General features: G+C 39.3%; 1 protein-coding gene across 1 annotated transcript; it reads left to right on the top strand.

Annotated features, from left to right (window-relative positions):
- Nucleotides 1-1227: 1227 nt before the first annotated feature.
- Nucleotides 1228-9179, top strand: polm (polymerase (DNA directed), mu). Its single transcript, XM_028026474.1, has 11 exons — nt 1228-1721; nt 2533-2704; nt 3460-3558; nt 3661-3831; nt 3912-3983; nt 4656-4776; nt 6672-6804; nt 7288-7390; nt 8150-8419; nt 8490-8573; nt 8648-9179. The coding sequence occupies exons 1-11, from the start codon at nt 1525-1527 to the stop codon at nt 8732-8734; spliced, it is 1509 nt and encodes a 502-aa protein (XP_027882275.1). The 5' UTR covers nt 1228-1524; the 3' UTR covers nt 8735-9179.
- The last annotated feature ends 5829 nt before the right edge of the window (nt 9180-15008 follow it).

Below are 15008 nucleotides of genomic sequence, written 5' to 3'. Positions count from 1 at the left end.
GTACTCCATAATTGTGAGGTTTTACAAAATGAAAACGTTGTTGTAAACATTTTTGTAATTAAAAATTGTGGCCCACATTTGCATTCAGTCCCCTTCTTCCTGTCATCAATTGTCTTCAAACATTTTATTAAATATTGGTGACTTTTGTTTCATTTAATCCCAGATTAAACTCAATCCTGTCCACCCTGTCCCAATGACAGCAGCATCATGCTGTGGGGATGTACTTTTTTTTATAGCATTGACAGGGAAGCTGGTCCAAGCAGGCGACGAGAAGCTGGATGGACCTAAATCCAGGGTTTAACTCACATATTATATAGACTTAGAATGAAATATTTCAAGCCTTCTTGTAATTTTATTATGACTTACAGAAAATTAAAAAAAACAAAACCGAATTTTACACAAGATCGATAAAGAAATGATCATATAAACTGAAATATATGATGATTAATATATTTTTAACACTTTTTGATCCTTTGTGTGAGCCTATATGTCTGGGATCTTGACTTCTAAATGACTTTACTGTCTTCTTTGGACCACCGAGCAACAGTCCAGTTGCTCTCCTCTTCAGCCCAGGCGACACTTATACTGTATTCATCTGTACGTAGTGACTCTTCTTGGTGAATTCACTCCAGCTTTAGCCTGAATGCATTGTGCCTAATAATCCTCTCAAGGTTGAAATTATTCCTGTTGTTAGTGAACCTTTCATACTATCTTTTCCCACTTTTCACAAGGAACTCTATCACTTCTTCTTATGTATGAACAATAAGAAGTGGAACTGCATCATATGATAAACAAAGTGAAACTATTGGAAACTCCCTCTTTATTATTATTATTATTATTATTATTATTATTATTATATTATTATTATTATTATTATTATTATTGTTGTTGTTGTTGTTGTTATTATTATTATTATTTATTTGGCTATTTATTTTGGTTATAAGATTACTTTTCATTGTCGTTTATTTCCAGTTACCGGAATGTATAATCTCCTTTGTTCCTTAATTTTATAATTTATTTTCCACTTACGTGTGTTTTTTTAAGCAACAGCCTATTTTAGTTTCACTCAAGTTCGTGTCTGATATTGATTCCATATTTCTTACATATACTGTATATTGCACAGTATATATATACTGTTAATGCAAAAGCAGTTTTTAAATAAAATTAAGAAAAAAACATTTGCGAGGCACAGTTTGGCTTCGCGTGTTGTTTCCAGTCGGAACTATTTTGATAACGTTCCGCCGGTGGTGCGGCACTCCGAGCACAGCTGCGTCTGCTTGCACCCTCTGCACTGAAACTTTGCGGGTACTTCTACCTGCTGAAGGGATGCTATGGGGTGACAGTCGGTTTTTAGAGACTCAATGATTAAACTATAGTCATGTGTTCTATTTATCTTCTTCTTCTTCTTTTTTTTTTTTTTTTTTTTTTTTACAAATGTTTATTTAAAGACAACCGCGCTAGTAATGTCCGCTTTTATCAAATAAGAAGTTATTAAACTTCGGTTTTTAGGTCAGGTAAAAAAAAATGGTGCCTTTAAAGCGGAGGAAAGTCGCCAACTCGGGCACTCTGAACGCTGGGACACACAACAGCGCAGCAACACAACCAACTAAGTTCCCTCAGGTTGTTTTATTCTTGTTGGAAAGGAAAATGGGAGCCAGTCGAAGAGCGTTTCTCTCTCAACTCGGACGGAGGAAAGGATTTCAGGTGGAGGAACTGTTCAGGTGAGGGAACACGCACTGACGGTGACCAGAAATAAAATACAGACAAGTCTCTGTACTAACTTGGGGCATTGAAAAGGTGTTCATATCTCTTGTTGTTACTTTTTACATTTTAACTAGTCAAACTTCAATAGACCAACACAAAGTAGAACATTGATATAAAATGAAATGAATAAAATATTTTCAGCTGCAACTTGTCCGCACGGCTGTTGTGGAAAAGTGACGATGTCTTTGAGAGGGCAAACGTCTATTATTATGTCATTAATAATACTAATAATATACTAATTGAAAATGGACTCAGAACGATAACAATATTATTGTTTATCGCAATAATTTCTGGAACAAATTATATCGTCTGGCAAAATTTGATATTGTGACAGGCCAAGTCAAACGAAAGCAATTTTGTGCTAAAATGGCCTGCCATAGAGGCAGGTTTTTACTTTCTAGCAGAACAGTGAAACGGTTTTCATCAAAGCAATTTTCATAAGTTACAGCGGTCAAAGTCTAATTGACCATCTGTGGTAAGACCTGTAAGTTGACACTCACAGCAGGTCTCAATTCAATCTGACTTTATTATTATTTAGCAAAGAAGAGTGGATGGACATTGTTCCCCAGACGGCAGGGAGGCTTACAGCTGCAATTAGTGGCACTAACACAAAATATTAAAACAAATGCAAAACCTTTCACATTTTTACTGGCAAATAAAATAGAAAACCATACACAAATATCATTCTACATTAACAGGAAGCATTAATTTGTGTCAGCCTGTCTCCAGTTTGTGGTTGTGAGATGAAAACCGGTCTGTACCCCACAGTGAAAACGTGACGCACGTCATCTGTGAGAGCAACACCGCTCAGGAGGCCCGGATGTGGCTGGAGGCGCAGGGAGCAGGGCAGGCAGGGCGCCACCTGCTGGACGTGAGCTGGTACACAGAGAGCATGCGTGACGGACACCCAGTGGAGATACTGGACAGACATAAACTACAGGTGCAGCAGCCATTTTCATAAATGCTCAGTTTTTGGATGAAAGCATTATTTAGGTCATCTTGTAACAGAGAAAAAGAAATGACTACAATACCTTGATGCAAACATGTATAACTCCAGATAAATTTGACAAATAAATATTTCAAAACTTCAGTTACTTATAACATTAAAATTATTTATATTAGGCTTATAGCCGCATAAATATAGGCTAAAAAAGCAACAGTCAATTCTGTCAATGAAGAGAAATGAAATGAATGTTCCCTCATCAAAAACCGACCTGGAGTGTTGCTTTGATTCTTTCATTCAATCCTTTAGTCTCCATGACAACCATTCAGCTGTGAAAAACCCCTGGGTGGATCTAGCTCCGCCTTCGAGATGCAGCTCCTCCCCCACTCAGCTCCTTCAGACTAGTCAGCGGCGGTTAGCAAACACCTGGTGGACCTGTCCATCTGCTGAGCTCATTATAGGAGATACTTCTCAGAGCAACACTGGTATAAAAAAATTTGTTAAAGGGTTAATAAAGGAGCCATGTTGTGGTGACTTCCTGAAGGCGGAGCTTCAAAAAGAGCAGGAGTTTCTTAAAGAGACAGTGGCCCAATTTCAAGGTGTTAAATTGCAAAGTCAAATTTCTTTTAAGTCATATCTCTCATGTACAGCGATTCGAAGGCAACAATTCCTTGATTGTGCTGAGAAATGGCACCTTTTGCCTGGAAACACAAAGTACTGCCTCTTTAATATGTTGGTCGTGTGTCTTTCAGGAGTTTGCAGTGAACGACACTGAGGTTACTCCCTTCTCCGTTCCCAGCTACGCCTGTCAGAGGAGGAGCACCCTGAAAAACCACAACGCTGTCCTGACCGTAGGGTCCTGCCCGCGGCTAACTCAGGGTCATGTGACTGTTTCCTGAAACCTCCATGTCACATGAGAGCTGTGTTGTGTGTTTTTGTTGTTGTTGTCTCAGGATGCTCTGTCGCTCCTGGCTGAAAACGCAGAGCTGAGCGACGAGGACGGCCGAGGCGTGGCGTTCCGCAGGGCGGCCGCCGTGTTGAAGGCTCTTCCCTCCGCTGTCACTAAGATGTCCCAACTCAAAGGCCTGCCCTGCCTGGGGGAACACTCACTCAGAGTCATCAAAGTCAGTGGATGTGTTTCTTTTTATTTCTTTCTAAATGAATAGAACTGATTTTACCCTCTTTTATTCCTGCTGTTTTTCAGGACATTTTGGAGAACGGAGCATCAAGTGAAGTTGAATCCACTAAGGAGTCTGAGCGATTTAAAGCATTAAAGGTGTGTCAGCGTATGGAAATGAAAATGGCATTTTCTTATAGACCAGTTCTTAGTCTGCTGAAGAACTGGTTTCAGAAAAACGTCGTGCTTATGTCCGTGAAAAGCCTGCAATTGTGATTTTTATGCTTTTCTTATCAGCTCTTTGTCTGTAAAGATGTAAATATTATGGTTCATATTTTGGCCCTCAAGAAAAATCTGAAGGCCCAATTAAAAAAGTAAAGATTTTGTTGCAGATGCAAAAATGTTTAATATTTGTAAGTGGAGCTTTTTTATGTGTCTGGAAGAAGAAGTATATTATGTATATCAAGATAAAACTTTAACTCAGTATTGCCGATGCTTATGCTTATCGATTTTAGATCAGTCGTATTGATCTAAAATGCTTTAAATGTTTTGGGGAATGATCGAACCTCCATAAGGTGCTTTATTTGAAACAGGAAGTAGCAAACATGATGATAAACAATTTATCTTGCTTTCATTATTTGTGCCTAATAAAATTAGCTGAGTAATGCAGTTCTTTTAAAAATAAATGAGTAATACTCTAAGCTGAAAACCATTATTTCAACTTAACAGTGATGTATGAGTTTTGTGTAATCATTCAACAAAATTAGCTCTACTAGTAAAGCTGTACAAACCATTTTATTGTGTGTAAATGCAGCGTTTGCTGTGCTTCAGGTGTTGACGGGTATTTTTGGAGTCGGGTCAAAGACAGCGGACCGATGGATCCGAGAGGGGATCCACAACCTGCAGCAACTGACAGATTCAGGGCAAACGCTCAACCGTGCTCAACAAGCAGGTTTAGAACATCATCTAAATGTTTTTGTCCTGTTTTATATTTGATCCAAAGCAGCTGATATCTGACTTTGTTGACTTGACCTGGTTCTCATAGCAGATGAGCTACTTGTGTTTTGAGTCTGTTCTGTTATTCCTTAGATCTTATTTAATAAACTCTAATGGTCCTCATATCACTCGCAGACCAGAGTACAGAGTATTAATGATTAAGATTCAGACATATTCTTATGTAACGTGGCTCCAGATTATTACCACTTGACACAGCACCGTTAAAGGGGTGGTATTGTGTAAAAGATACTTTTTGGAAGTTTTATCATATTATAATGTCATTCCCTCACCAAAACCACACCTGCAGCGTTGTCTTGATTCTTGATTCATGCAGGCTTGAGAAATCCTTTAATCTCCATGGCAACCATTCAGCTGTGCAAAACACCTGAAAGCTCCTCCTCTCAGCTGCAGTTTTCGAGCTTCCAAGCTTCTTCATTACAGAGCAGCCCTCCCCCCTCTCAGCTCCTTTAGACTAGCCAGCAACAATTAGCAAACACTTGGTGGAACTGGTAATTTCAAGGCATTAAATTACGATGTCATATTTCTTTTAAGTTATATTTAATATACAGCTCTGGAAAGAATTAAGAGACCACTGCAAAATGATCAGCTTCTCCGATGTAATTTTTCATTTAAATATATGTTTGAGTAAAATGAACATTGTTCTTTTGTTCTATAAACCACTGACAACAGGTTTCTGAAATGCCAAGCAAAAATGTAGCATTTATTTGCAGAAAATGAGAAATGGTCAAAATAATGAAAAAGATGCAGCGCTTTCAGATCTCAAATAATGCAAAGAAAACAAGTTCATGTTCATTTAGAAACAACAACACTAATGTTTCAACTCAGGAAGAGTTTAGAAATCAATGTTTGCTGAAATAACCAGCAGGTTCACAATGGGGTTCAGTGCAGAGGGCTCTTCATTTTTTTCAGAGCTGTTTATCTAGTAATTTGACAGCAACTGAATGTAACATAGTTACTTGATTGTGCTATAAAAAGTCACACAATTGCTGCTCAAATGTTAAAGCAACAATTGCAACAGTAACATAACATCATGCTATCCTGTGCAGATGCTCAGTCTGCACTGATGAAGATTTACTCACCTGCTGAGATCTGCAACTGGATTTACTTTTTGATTAATTTGGCTAATATTTATCTGGGGGCAGAGCGATCAATAAGCAGTGGACTTTCATCTTCAGATCATCAGTTGATAATTTAATATGAAAGGAAAGCAAAACAGGAACGTTGTGACAAAAGTAGCACTCAGTACCGGGTCCTGACCCAGCAGAACACTGAGTTCTTCATCCTTCATCACAATACACACACTATGTGCAAAACCTGTGCATCTCACATGCTTCAAACATGTGATAGGGTTTATGTTTAACAAAGTTAACTTAATTTTTTTTCTCATTGAGACCCAATTGTTTGATATGCCACCATAGATAGAAACTAGGAGACAGTGTGACACTAGTGCAAGAGAAAACAAGACTGAAACAAAAACGAGAAAAAGTGATTGAAGGCTAGCAAAGTAAAACAAATGGTAGACCCACTGAGGAAGAGGATAATCAACAGTTGATGGCAATCAGCAACCAGGTGTGAAGGAGGCAATGCTAATAGCATAGAACAAAAACGTTTCAAAGTGCAACAAAAGAAGAAATAGTGGGAAAGAAAAAAACACCCAACAAAGATTCATAGAAAAACAGAACCAAAGACACGTTTGTTTTCGGGAACAGTGATTTTTTTATATATATATATTATTTTTATTAAATTTTTTAAGTGCGGCATATAAGAAAAAACATAGGAATCGTGTTAGAGGGGCAAATATATTTTCCCCTGTATGCTGTGGTCCTGCAGGTCTGGAGCACTACGACGACATCAAGCAGCCGGTCAGCCTAGCGGAGGCTGAAGCCATCAGGGGGATTGTGGGAAGAGCCGTCGCCTCCGTCTCACCAGAGGCTCAGATTGTTCTCACAGGAGGATTCAGAAGGTCTGAAATCAGCAGCTTTATCTGATGACACATTCAGAAGAATTACATATCTAATACAACCTAGAAACCAAAAATGAAATCAGTCATTTCATTGACAGAGTTTCAACTGGGATCTCGGGTGTCAGGGTTTTTTTGTCCTAACATTTTGCTGATAAACGGACAGTGGAGTATTAGGGCTGGTTTTAAGATGGAAATAAATTTGCACTAATATGAGAATAAACTTAAAACAATGAGAAACAATTAATGTGAGAAAAAGTGGTATGAGAATGAAGTTACAATATTACAAGAATAACGTCATAATAAAACAAGAAAAAAACTGTAATAATGCAAAACAAATTGTAATAACACAAAAAAAGTCTTTGCTCTCATTAAAACAATTCTTGGGTCATTTTACGACTTTCTTCTGGTATTTTTGTCTTTATTCTGCTAATATGACATATAAATGAGATGTAAACACTGTGTGTCTTGCCTTTTCTTTTCCAGGGGGAAGCTAACGGGTCACGATGTTGACTTCCTGATTACTCACCCCGAGGAGGGCAGTGAGGTGGGACTGATGCCCAAACTGGTGTCCTGGCTGGAGTCACAGGTATCATTTCATCTGCAAGTTGTGCTTTTAATCTGTGATGTCATTTTTCTTTCCATTAAAAAAAAAAAGTAAAATAGCAGGAGCAAATAAAGAGGTGTAAAATAAAACATGGCATTTTTTTTATACGGGCAGTAATCCAGGGCGGTATTAGAAAGTTCCACCAAGAACTAGAAAATAATTTATGCTGAAACGATTAATTGTGATGAGTCAGTTACTACAATAATCACCAGTAATTGATTAATCATTAACTGGAGTATACAGACTTGAAAAACAATATTGTATAACAAAGTTGTTAAATAAAAAATTCTGCAGAATGCGACTGGGATTTTTTTCATCCAATTAATCGATTAATCGTGATTATTAAAAGTGATCGTTAGTCGCAGCCCTAATCTTCTCCTATGAACAAGTTTGCTTGGAGTCTAGGTTACCTGCTTTCACTTGGGGAAAAAAATCTGATAATTGTATTTAATTGTAATTAAATACAATTAAATTGTATTTAATTGTTTGGAGGTGGAACTCTGTTTGGGGGGGGCAGGGCTTGCCCAGGGCTCCATTCCTGTTAGAGCCACACCTGAACTTGATGCATTGTGGATCGCCTGACTCAGGATCATCAGCAAGTCCAGGAAAAGTATAGAACATTTTAGGTTTCCTCTCATCTAAATAAAACCTTCTCTTGCTTCTTGTTTGAAATGAATAAATCTACGACAATTTAGATTTGCAGACGTGAGCCTGATGCTCTCTGCCTCTCTCCACGAACAGGGTCTGCTGTTGTACCAGAAGACCACCAGGAACTCCTATTTGGAGGGCAGCGAGGGTCCAGGCCGACCCCCCTCCAACATCGATCGCTTCGAGAGATGCTTGTCCATCTTCAAGCTGTCGGCAGGACAAACGGGACGCGGTGTCCAGTCAGAGGAAACCGCAGCGTCTCCATCGGCCGCAGAGAGACAGTGGAGAGCGGTCAGAGTGGACCTGGTGGTCTCCCCCATCAGCCAGTTTGCTTTTGCTCTGCTGGGCTGGACCGGATCCAAGGTGGGCATCGTCACTCGCCCTCCGGGGGTCTCCTTTACTCGCCTTCTGACCGACATCACGTCCTCCGCAGCTGTTTGAGAGGGAGCTGCGTCGGTGGGCGGGGCACGAGAAGGGCATGTCTCTGAGCAGCCACGCCCTGTACGACAACAAACAGGTGAACCGATCAAAAGGCTCTGCTTCTGCCATGAAAGAAAAACGATCTAAATGAATCAGTTATCATGTTTACAGGGTCGATATATAAGAGCTTCTTCAGAGGAGGAGATATTTGCTCACCTTGGTCTGGAGTTCATTCCTCCAACGGAAAGAAACGCCTGAAGAATCCCTGCAGGGGCATCAAGGAACGCTCTGCTGACGACTGGAAAAACTCCAGCTGGTACTCCATGCTCTGTGATCCTGCTGCTGGATGCACCATTGTGAGAGAAAATCTTTAAAAAATCATAAAATTACAAGGATAAAGTCATAATGTTACAAGAAAAATGTCGTATGAGAATAAAGTCACAATAATATGAAAGTAAAGTAGAATTATTACAAGAATAAAGTGATAATATTACAACTTTACTCATATTATGACTTATTTCTCGCATTATAGCTTTATTCACATATTATTTCATCTTTATTCTCGTAATTGTGTTTTATTCTTTTTTCTCAGTATGGCCCCAGTACTCTGTGGTAGTGATCTGGTCAGCTTCACATTTTACACTTGGACAGTTTGAAACCTCAGAGCTTTAACAAACAATCAGCTGATCATGAAACAAAAAAAGATTTTTTATTGCTTTTATAAAGTTATTAAAACATGTCATCCTCAAAAGAATGAGCACGGCATGGCTTGCAGCTCACCTTAATGAGTTACTGCTGTATTTTTTTACATTTTTTTCACTAGAAATTCCCCCAAAATGAAAAACAATAAGGTGAAAATATCCAACATAATAGATTAAATCCTTTCAGAATATAAATTCGAATGCTTTTTGTTTTTGTTAGCTTTATGAATGTTCATAAATATGGGCAGCAATAGCTTTTTAAAAATGTGGAGTGACTTATTTCAATTAAAATTAATAAAATGCTTGCACATATATTGCGTTTCTTTTGTGTGTTTGTTTTTGTAATGAGTTTAAACAAAGTTTAATTGTATTTTATTGTATTATGTGGTTATAGTAAACATTCCCAAACTCCTCTTCGGTTTCCAGCGTTGCTGTGGCTCATTCACTGTTTTCTCTCCCTGAAGTGTTGAAACAGAACAATTCTAAATCCAACTACAGTTTTACTAAAATATTCCTCAGAATATTTTAGCAGCAACAAGCAGAGGCTCTGGCCGGAACATTTGTATTCCTCAGAATATTTTAGGGCTGCACAGTGGCGCAGTTGGTAGCACTGTTGCCTTGCAGCAAGAAGGTCCTGGGTTCGATTCCCGGCTGGGGTCTTTCTGCATGGAGTTTGCATGTTCTCCCTGTGCATGCGTGGGTTCTCTCCGGGTACTCCGGCTTCCTCCCACAGTCCAAAACATGACTGTTAGGTTAATTGGTCTAACTAAATTCTCCCTAGGTGTGTGTTTGTGTGTGAATGGTTGTTTGTCCTGTATGTCTTTGTGTTGCCCTGCGACAGACTGGCGACCTGTCCAGGGTGAACCCCGCCTCCCGCCTGGAACGTAGCTGGAGATGGGCACCAGCAACCCTCCCGACCCCATTAGGGACAAGGGTGAACAGACAATGGATGGATGGATGGATTCCTCAGAATAATACACAGCGGTCAGAACTGTCTGACATGTAAATAGCTTTGAATCTGGGAAGCAAAAAAAATTTCAGAACATCTTAGTATGTTCCATTTTTCACAGCTTTACTTCTGCAGAAATAAAGTGAAAACTAAAATTCGGCAGAGTAACAAGCATTCATGGTTCTGTCCAAGGAGGGTTTTTTGTGGTTTCAGTTTTCTTTTTCTTTTTGGTGCACTTCCTTGCTACGCATGTAAATGTTAACGTTTTGCTCAGTTTTAGTGTAAAGAGGGTTCCGTTAAGCGACTCTCCCCACAAACACACCTGTGTCACATTGACCTCCATTCAGCACCGTTCTCATCAGTTTCTCTGCACAGAAACCACAACGCAGTCATGACAGTTCATTTTAATAGTAAAAGGATTGGTTCTTCAGAGCCATCATGCACCAGATTAGAGTAAAATATTGTTTGCCAGCCTGCTATATTTGACAAATAAACTACATAATTTGGATGTAGTCTCTGAATGACCCTTTAACAGCAAATTTGACAAACTTCTATTAAATATTCTATAGAGCTTCATTAAAACAGCTCCAACATGTAAGATAAGCAGATGTGCATACATTCAAGGGTATCCCTGGAAAACGTGTGAAAAAGTTTTACATTTTATTTCGCGTGTCTACAAATGTTAACACAATTTTTATTGGATTTTTTTTTAACAAGCAGAGGCTCTGGCCGGAACATTTGTATTTGCATGTTTCTGGTAGGCCGGTAAATCTGACGCACAAGCTACATCCTCGAAGCCGCTCTCTTGGCCCAAAGGGTGTTAACTTTTGCTTCAAAACTGATATGACTGGAGGATGGAAAAGACTGTTGTGTTCAAGTTGAGCTAAAAGGAGTTAGCCTGCTAGCGATGCTGTTAAAGCCTATAATAGCATCCCAAATTTAAACATGTAGCAGCGCTGAGGTCAGTGTCCACAGTCCACTTTTCTAAAGAAGTTTCTTGAAACATTTGATAACTGAATAACAATGGTGGCTAAAATAGCATTTTGCACCAATCTGATGGTTGAATAACCTGAATAACACTAAGATAATAAATATTTTTGTTATTGTTGAGCTTTTATTCAATAATTTAGCAGCAAAAGGGTTATTGAATAGTAATACACTCTGGCATTCCCTTTAATTAAATGTAAACCAAGTATTTTTATTATTATTATTATTTGTTTTTACTTTTATGAGTTGACCAGTTTCAGAAGAACTTCTAATAACTAATCCACAATTTTTTAAAACTCCCATAGGGAATAAATATGATGCCTATGAGGGTCAATTTAGCAAATTCAAAAATACTTTATTGACCCCAAAGGAACATTAAATGTTGTTGTAACTCACATCAACGTAGTTATCGATGGCTCTGTGGAGATTCTTTTAGTGATGCAACCTTTACAACCTAAAGCAGCATTTTTCATTACATCTCTAAGAACTAGCAGCTGCTTCTGCAGCCCCTGAACTGCCCAGCAAATATGTAGAAGCTCTAAGCCGTCATCTGGTTTACAGTGGGACAAACAGTCAGTGTGATGAGTTCAACAGGTGGCAACACAGGCTCCATTATATCTAGAGTCCATGTACCCTGCTAGTGGACAATTGGAGATGACTGTAACATTTTTGTTGCACTCAAATCAGCTGATTAAAGATTTTTTAAAAGTCTTTATCTGCATCAGCCACCTCTCCTGGATGAGTCAAATTTGTCTCCTTTTTTTTAATTTCATTTTGGAGGGGTCACAAGTGTCTCCCGGGCCACGTTTTGGACAGCTCCGTCTTCATGTTTTGCTACCACCTTTCACCGGGTTTCTTCCTGCAGACTTCTGTCAGCTCCTCAGTTTCCTGAGAGCGTGTTTTTTGGCGTGAGTGTGAACTAGCAGGCGTTTCCTTCTGCTCTTTCTAACAGCCTCATTATCCTCTAAATACCGGTTTGACATCAAAGGCGGCGTCACTCCTCACACCTCCATCTCCTCTGGGTCCACACACTTCCTTGTGCATGGACCGGTCTGCAGAGGCAGGTCCGACGTCCCTCTGCGGCTGTAGGAACGGCGACCTTGGTGGTGGCAGGCTGGGCCAGGGAGGGAACCGGTTTGAAAAACGGTTTCCTTCAATGTTCCTGGACCAGGCCTTCCATGTGACTGTCTTTGACTCTGAATGTGTGAACAAAAGGTGACATAGATCAGCTCCCGTCTCACTGATGCCAAGCAGACGAAGTTAGTGTAAATATACGTTAATTTTATGTCTATGAAGTATGCCTTTCAATGAGGCTCGTTTGTCAGATTAATTAACAACCTTAATAAACATGCTTTCATTAAGGACACGTTTCTGCTAAAAATATATTTTTTTGTTTGTTTATTGGTCATCTAATATTATAATCTTAAAGTGTTTTCCAGGCACACATTGCAATTTCATAGCACAATCAAGAAACTATGCTAACTTCAGTTGTTATAAAATCAAATAACAAATATGACATAAATGAAATTTGACTCTGTCATTTAACACCTTGAAATTGGGCCTCTGTCTCTTTAAGAAACTCCTGCTCTTTCTGAAACTCGACCTTCAGGAAGTCATCACAACATGGCTCCTCTATTGACCCTTTACCAGCGTTGGACTGAGAAGTAGCTCCTATAATGAGCTCAGTGGATGCTCAGTTCCACCAGGTGTTTGCTAATTGCTGCTGACTAGTCTGAAGGAGCTGAGAGAGTTGTGGCAGAGCGACGTTTTGTAAGCTTGGAAAATGCAGCTCAGAGGATTAGCTGCATCTCGAGGAGCGGAGCTACGTCCACACAGGCGTTTTACACAGCTGAATGGTTGCCATGGAGATTAAAGAATTCCTCAGACGCATGAAACAATCAAGACAACACTCCAGGTAAGTTTCTGATGAGGGAATAACATTATAACATGATGTAAAGTTCAATTTTACATAACGCTGCCCCTTTAAGGGAGGCAAAATCTGAGACTGCTATAGCTTTGTTTCCAAAATTACTTCACTAACTCAGTTATAAGATTACATGACTACAAGACATTGAATAAATAAATATGACTCAATACATTTTACCGGGTTTTTCCAATTTTTGAGAAACAAACTCATTACAGAAATAATCCATCAAATTCTGAACAAAAACTGAATATTTCAGCTATGTACAGATTAGCTTGTCATCAGACTACAACAGATAGCTTCCATAAACAAGGACCATTTAACCAAAGTGACTCTGCCAGGTCTCTCCACTATCAGCTGCAGTAATTGGAGGTGTTCCCCAGCCAGCCGGTCCTCCAGCCCTGCAATCACTGGCTCATATTTAAATGCCCCGCTCCATCCAGCCCCATCAGATGAAGGGAGTCGCAGGGCCTGCTCATCCACTGGGACCGGTCTCACTGGCCCCCATCAAAGCCCGGGGAGCCTTTGATGAGGTTGATAGGGATCAATGGGACGAGGGTAGAGGCCTTAACTGACTGTGTTACAGACGGGGCGGGCAACTGCTGGAGACTGCCGGCAATGGAGATCAATGATTATTAGGCGCCATCAGCGCCTTGATCTGCATAGAGGAATCCATTCAGCATCAAAGGGCCATCTTCTGAGGTGTTTGGCAGATCCCAGCTTTCTGTGTCAAAGGCCACATCTTGGCCTGTTTTTTTCTCCTCCCCATTTGTTCTGTTTATTCTAAATGGTTGATGCAAAGAAGGGCGACACTGTACTGGTTCTGGGAGTGAACCCGAAGAGCGCCGCTTCCCCACTAACAGAGAGGAGAAGTTCAATAATCGTCTGGGGTAACAAGCTGCTGAGCAAATTCTACCAAACAGGAGAGTAACCGTAGAAACGTGGCTGGTTTTGGTCAAGGCAACCTGAGGAATACACAGATTAGCTAGAGAAGTGGAAGTAGAAGTGAAAACTACCATGTTGTATTAGAGCGATTGTAGGCAGAAAAAAAAGAGGGGTACATTTCCACTAAAAATGTCAGAAAGTTTGTTGAAAAAAACCTGGAAATTTCTGAGTTTCAAAAGTTAAAAAGCCTTTTAGGACTTTTTTTCTGGTAATTTTTTTGACTTTTCAAATAACATTTGAACATTTCTGAGATTAATCTCAAAACTTTTGAGTATTTCTAGCATTTTTTTTTTTTTTTTACTTTTGGAGCTCAAATATTTCCTTGTTTTTTCTGGAAAATTTCTGAGATTAATCTCAACAACTTTTGGGGGGCAGAAATTGATTTTTTTTTTTTTCCTTCTCTACAATGGCCCTGCTACACTGTCATAGATAACTCAGAAAATGGGGAAAATGAATTAATCAATGGCCTGAGGATCAGACTCACATTACGGTCCCTCTGGTCAATAATCAGTCAACATACAACTTGAACATGGCCATTGAATGAGTTTGTGCTGTTTTCACACTTTTTCCTGCATCTGAAGTTTGTCGACCCGCCGGATTTCTTTACATCCTCCTGGAATCAACCAATGAAAATACAGAAACATGTAACAAATGGACAGTTTCCCATCTTTTAAATCAACATAATAAAAGATATTGGGATGTTTATTGAAGAAGAGCTTGACTGCATCAGAAAGTGTAGTAAATCGTTACTACACATTTAAATGTGTATCAGGTCATTAAAATTACCTTTGAATAACCCTATAGTTTGAAAAGATGTGCAAAAAATCCTTACAAACTTTTTTTTTTTTTACACAAATAACATCTTAAAGAAGTTTTTGAGTGGCGTAAAATGAACTCGGAGTTGAAAGCTGCTGACTTTAAAGCATTTGTAAAACGGTTCATGGAGAGGAGGAGTCGAGGTGAGATTATTCTGGCTCAGTTTGGGGAATCACATGAAGCGATATGAAGGAGTCAGAGACTGCGATC

The sequence above is a fragment of the Xiphophorus couchianus genome, chromosome 8 (genome assembly GCF_001444195.1).
Source record: "Xiphophorus couchianus chromosome 8, X_couchianus-1.0, whole genome shotgun sequence".
Lineage (NCBI taxonomy): Eukaryota > Metazoa > Chordata > Actinopteri > Cyprinodontiformes > Poeciliidae > Xiphophorus > Xiphophorus couchianus.
This window is presented reverse-complemented; position numbering and strand designations above follow the sequence as displayed.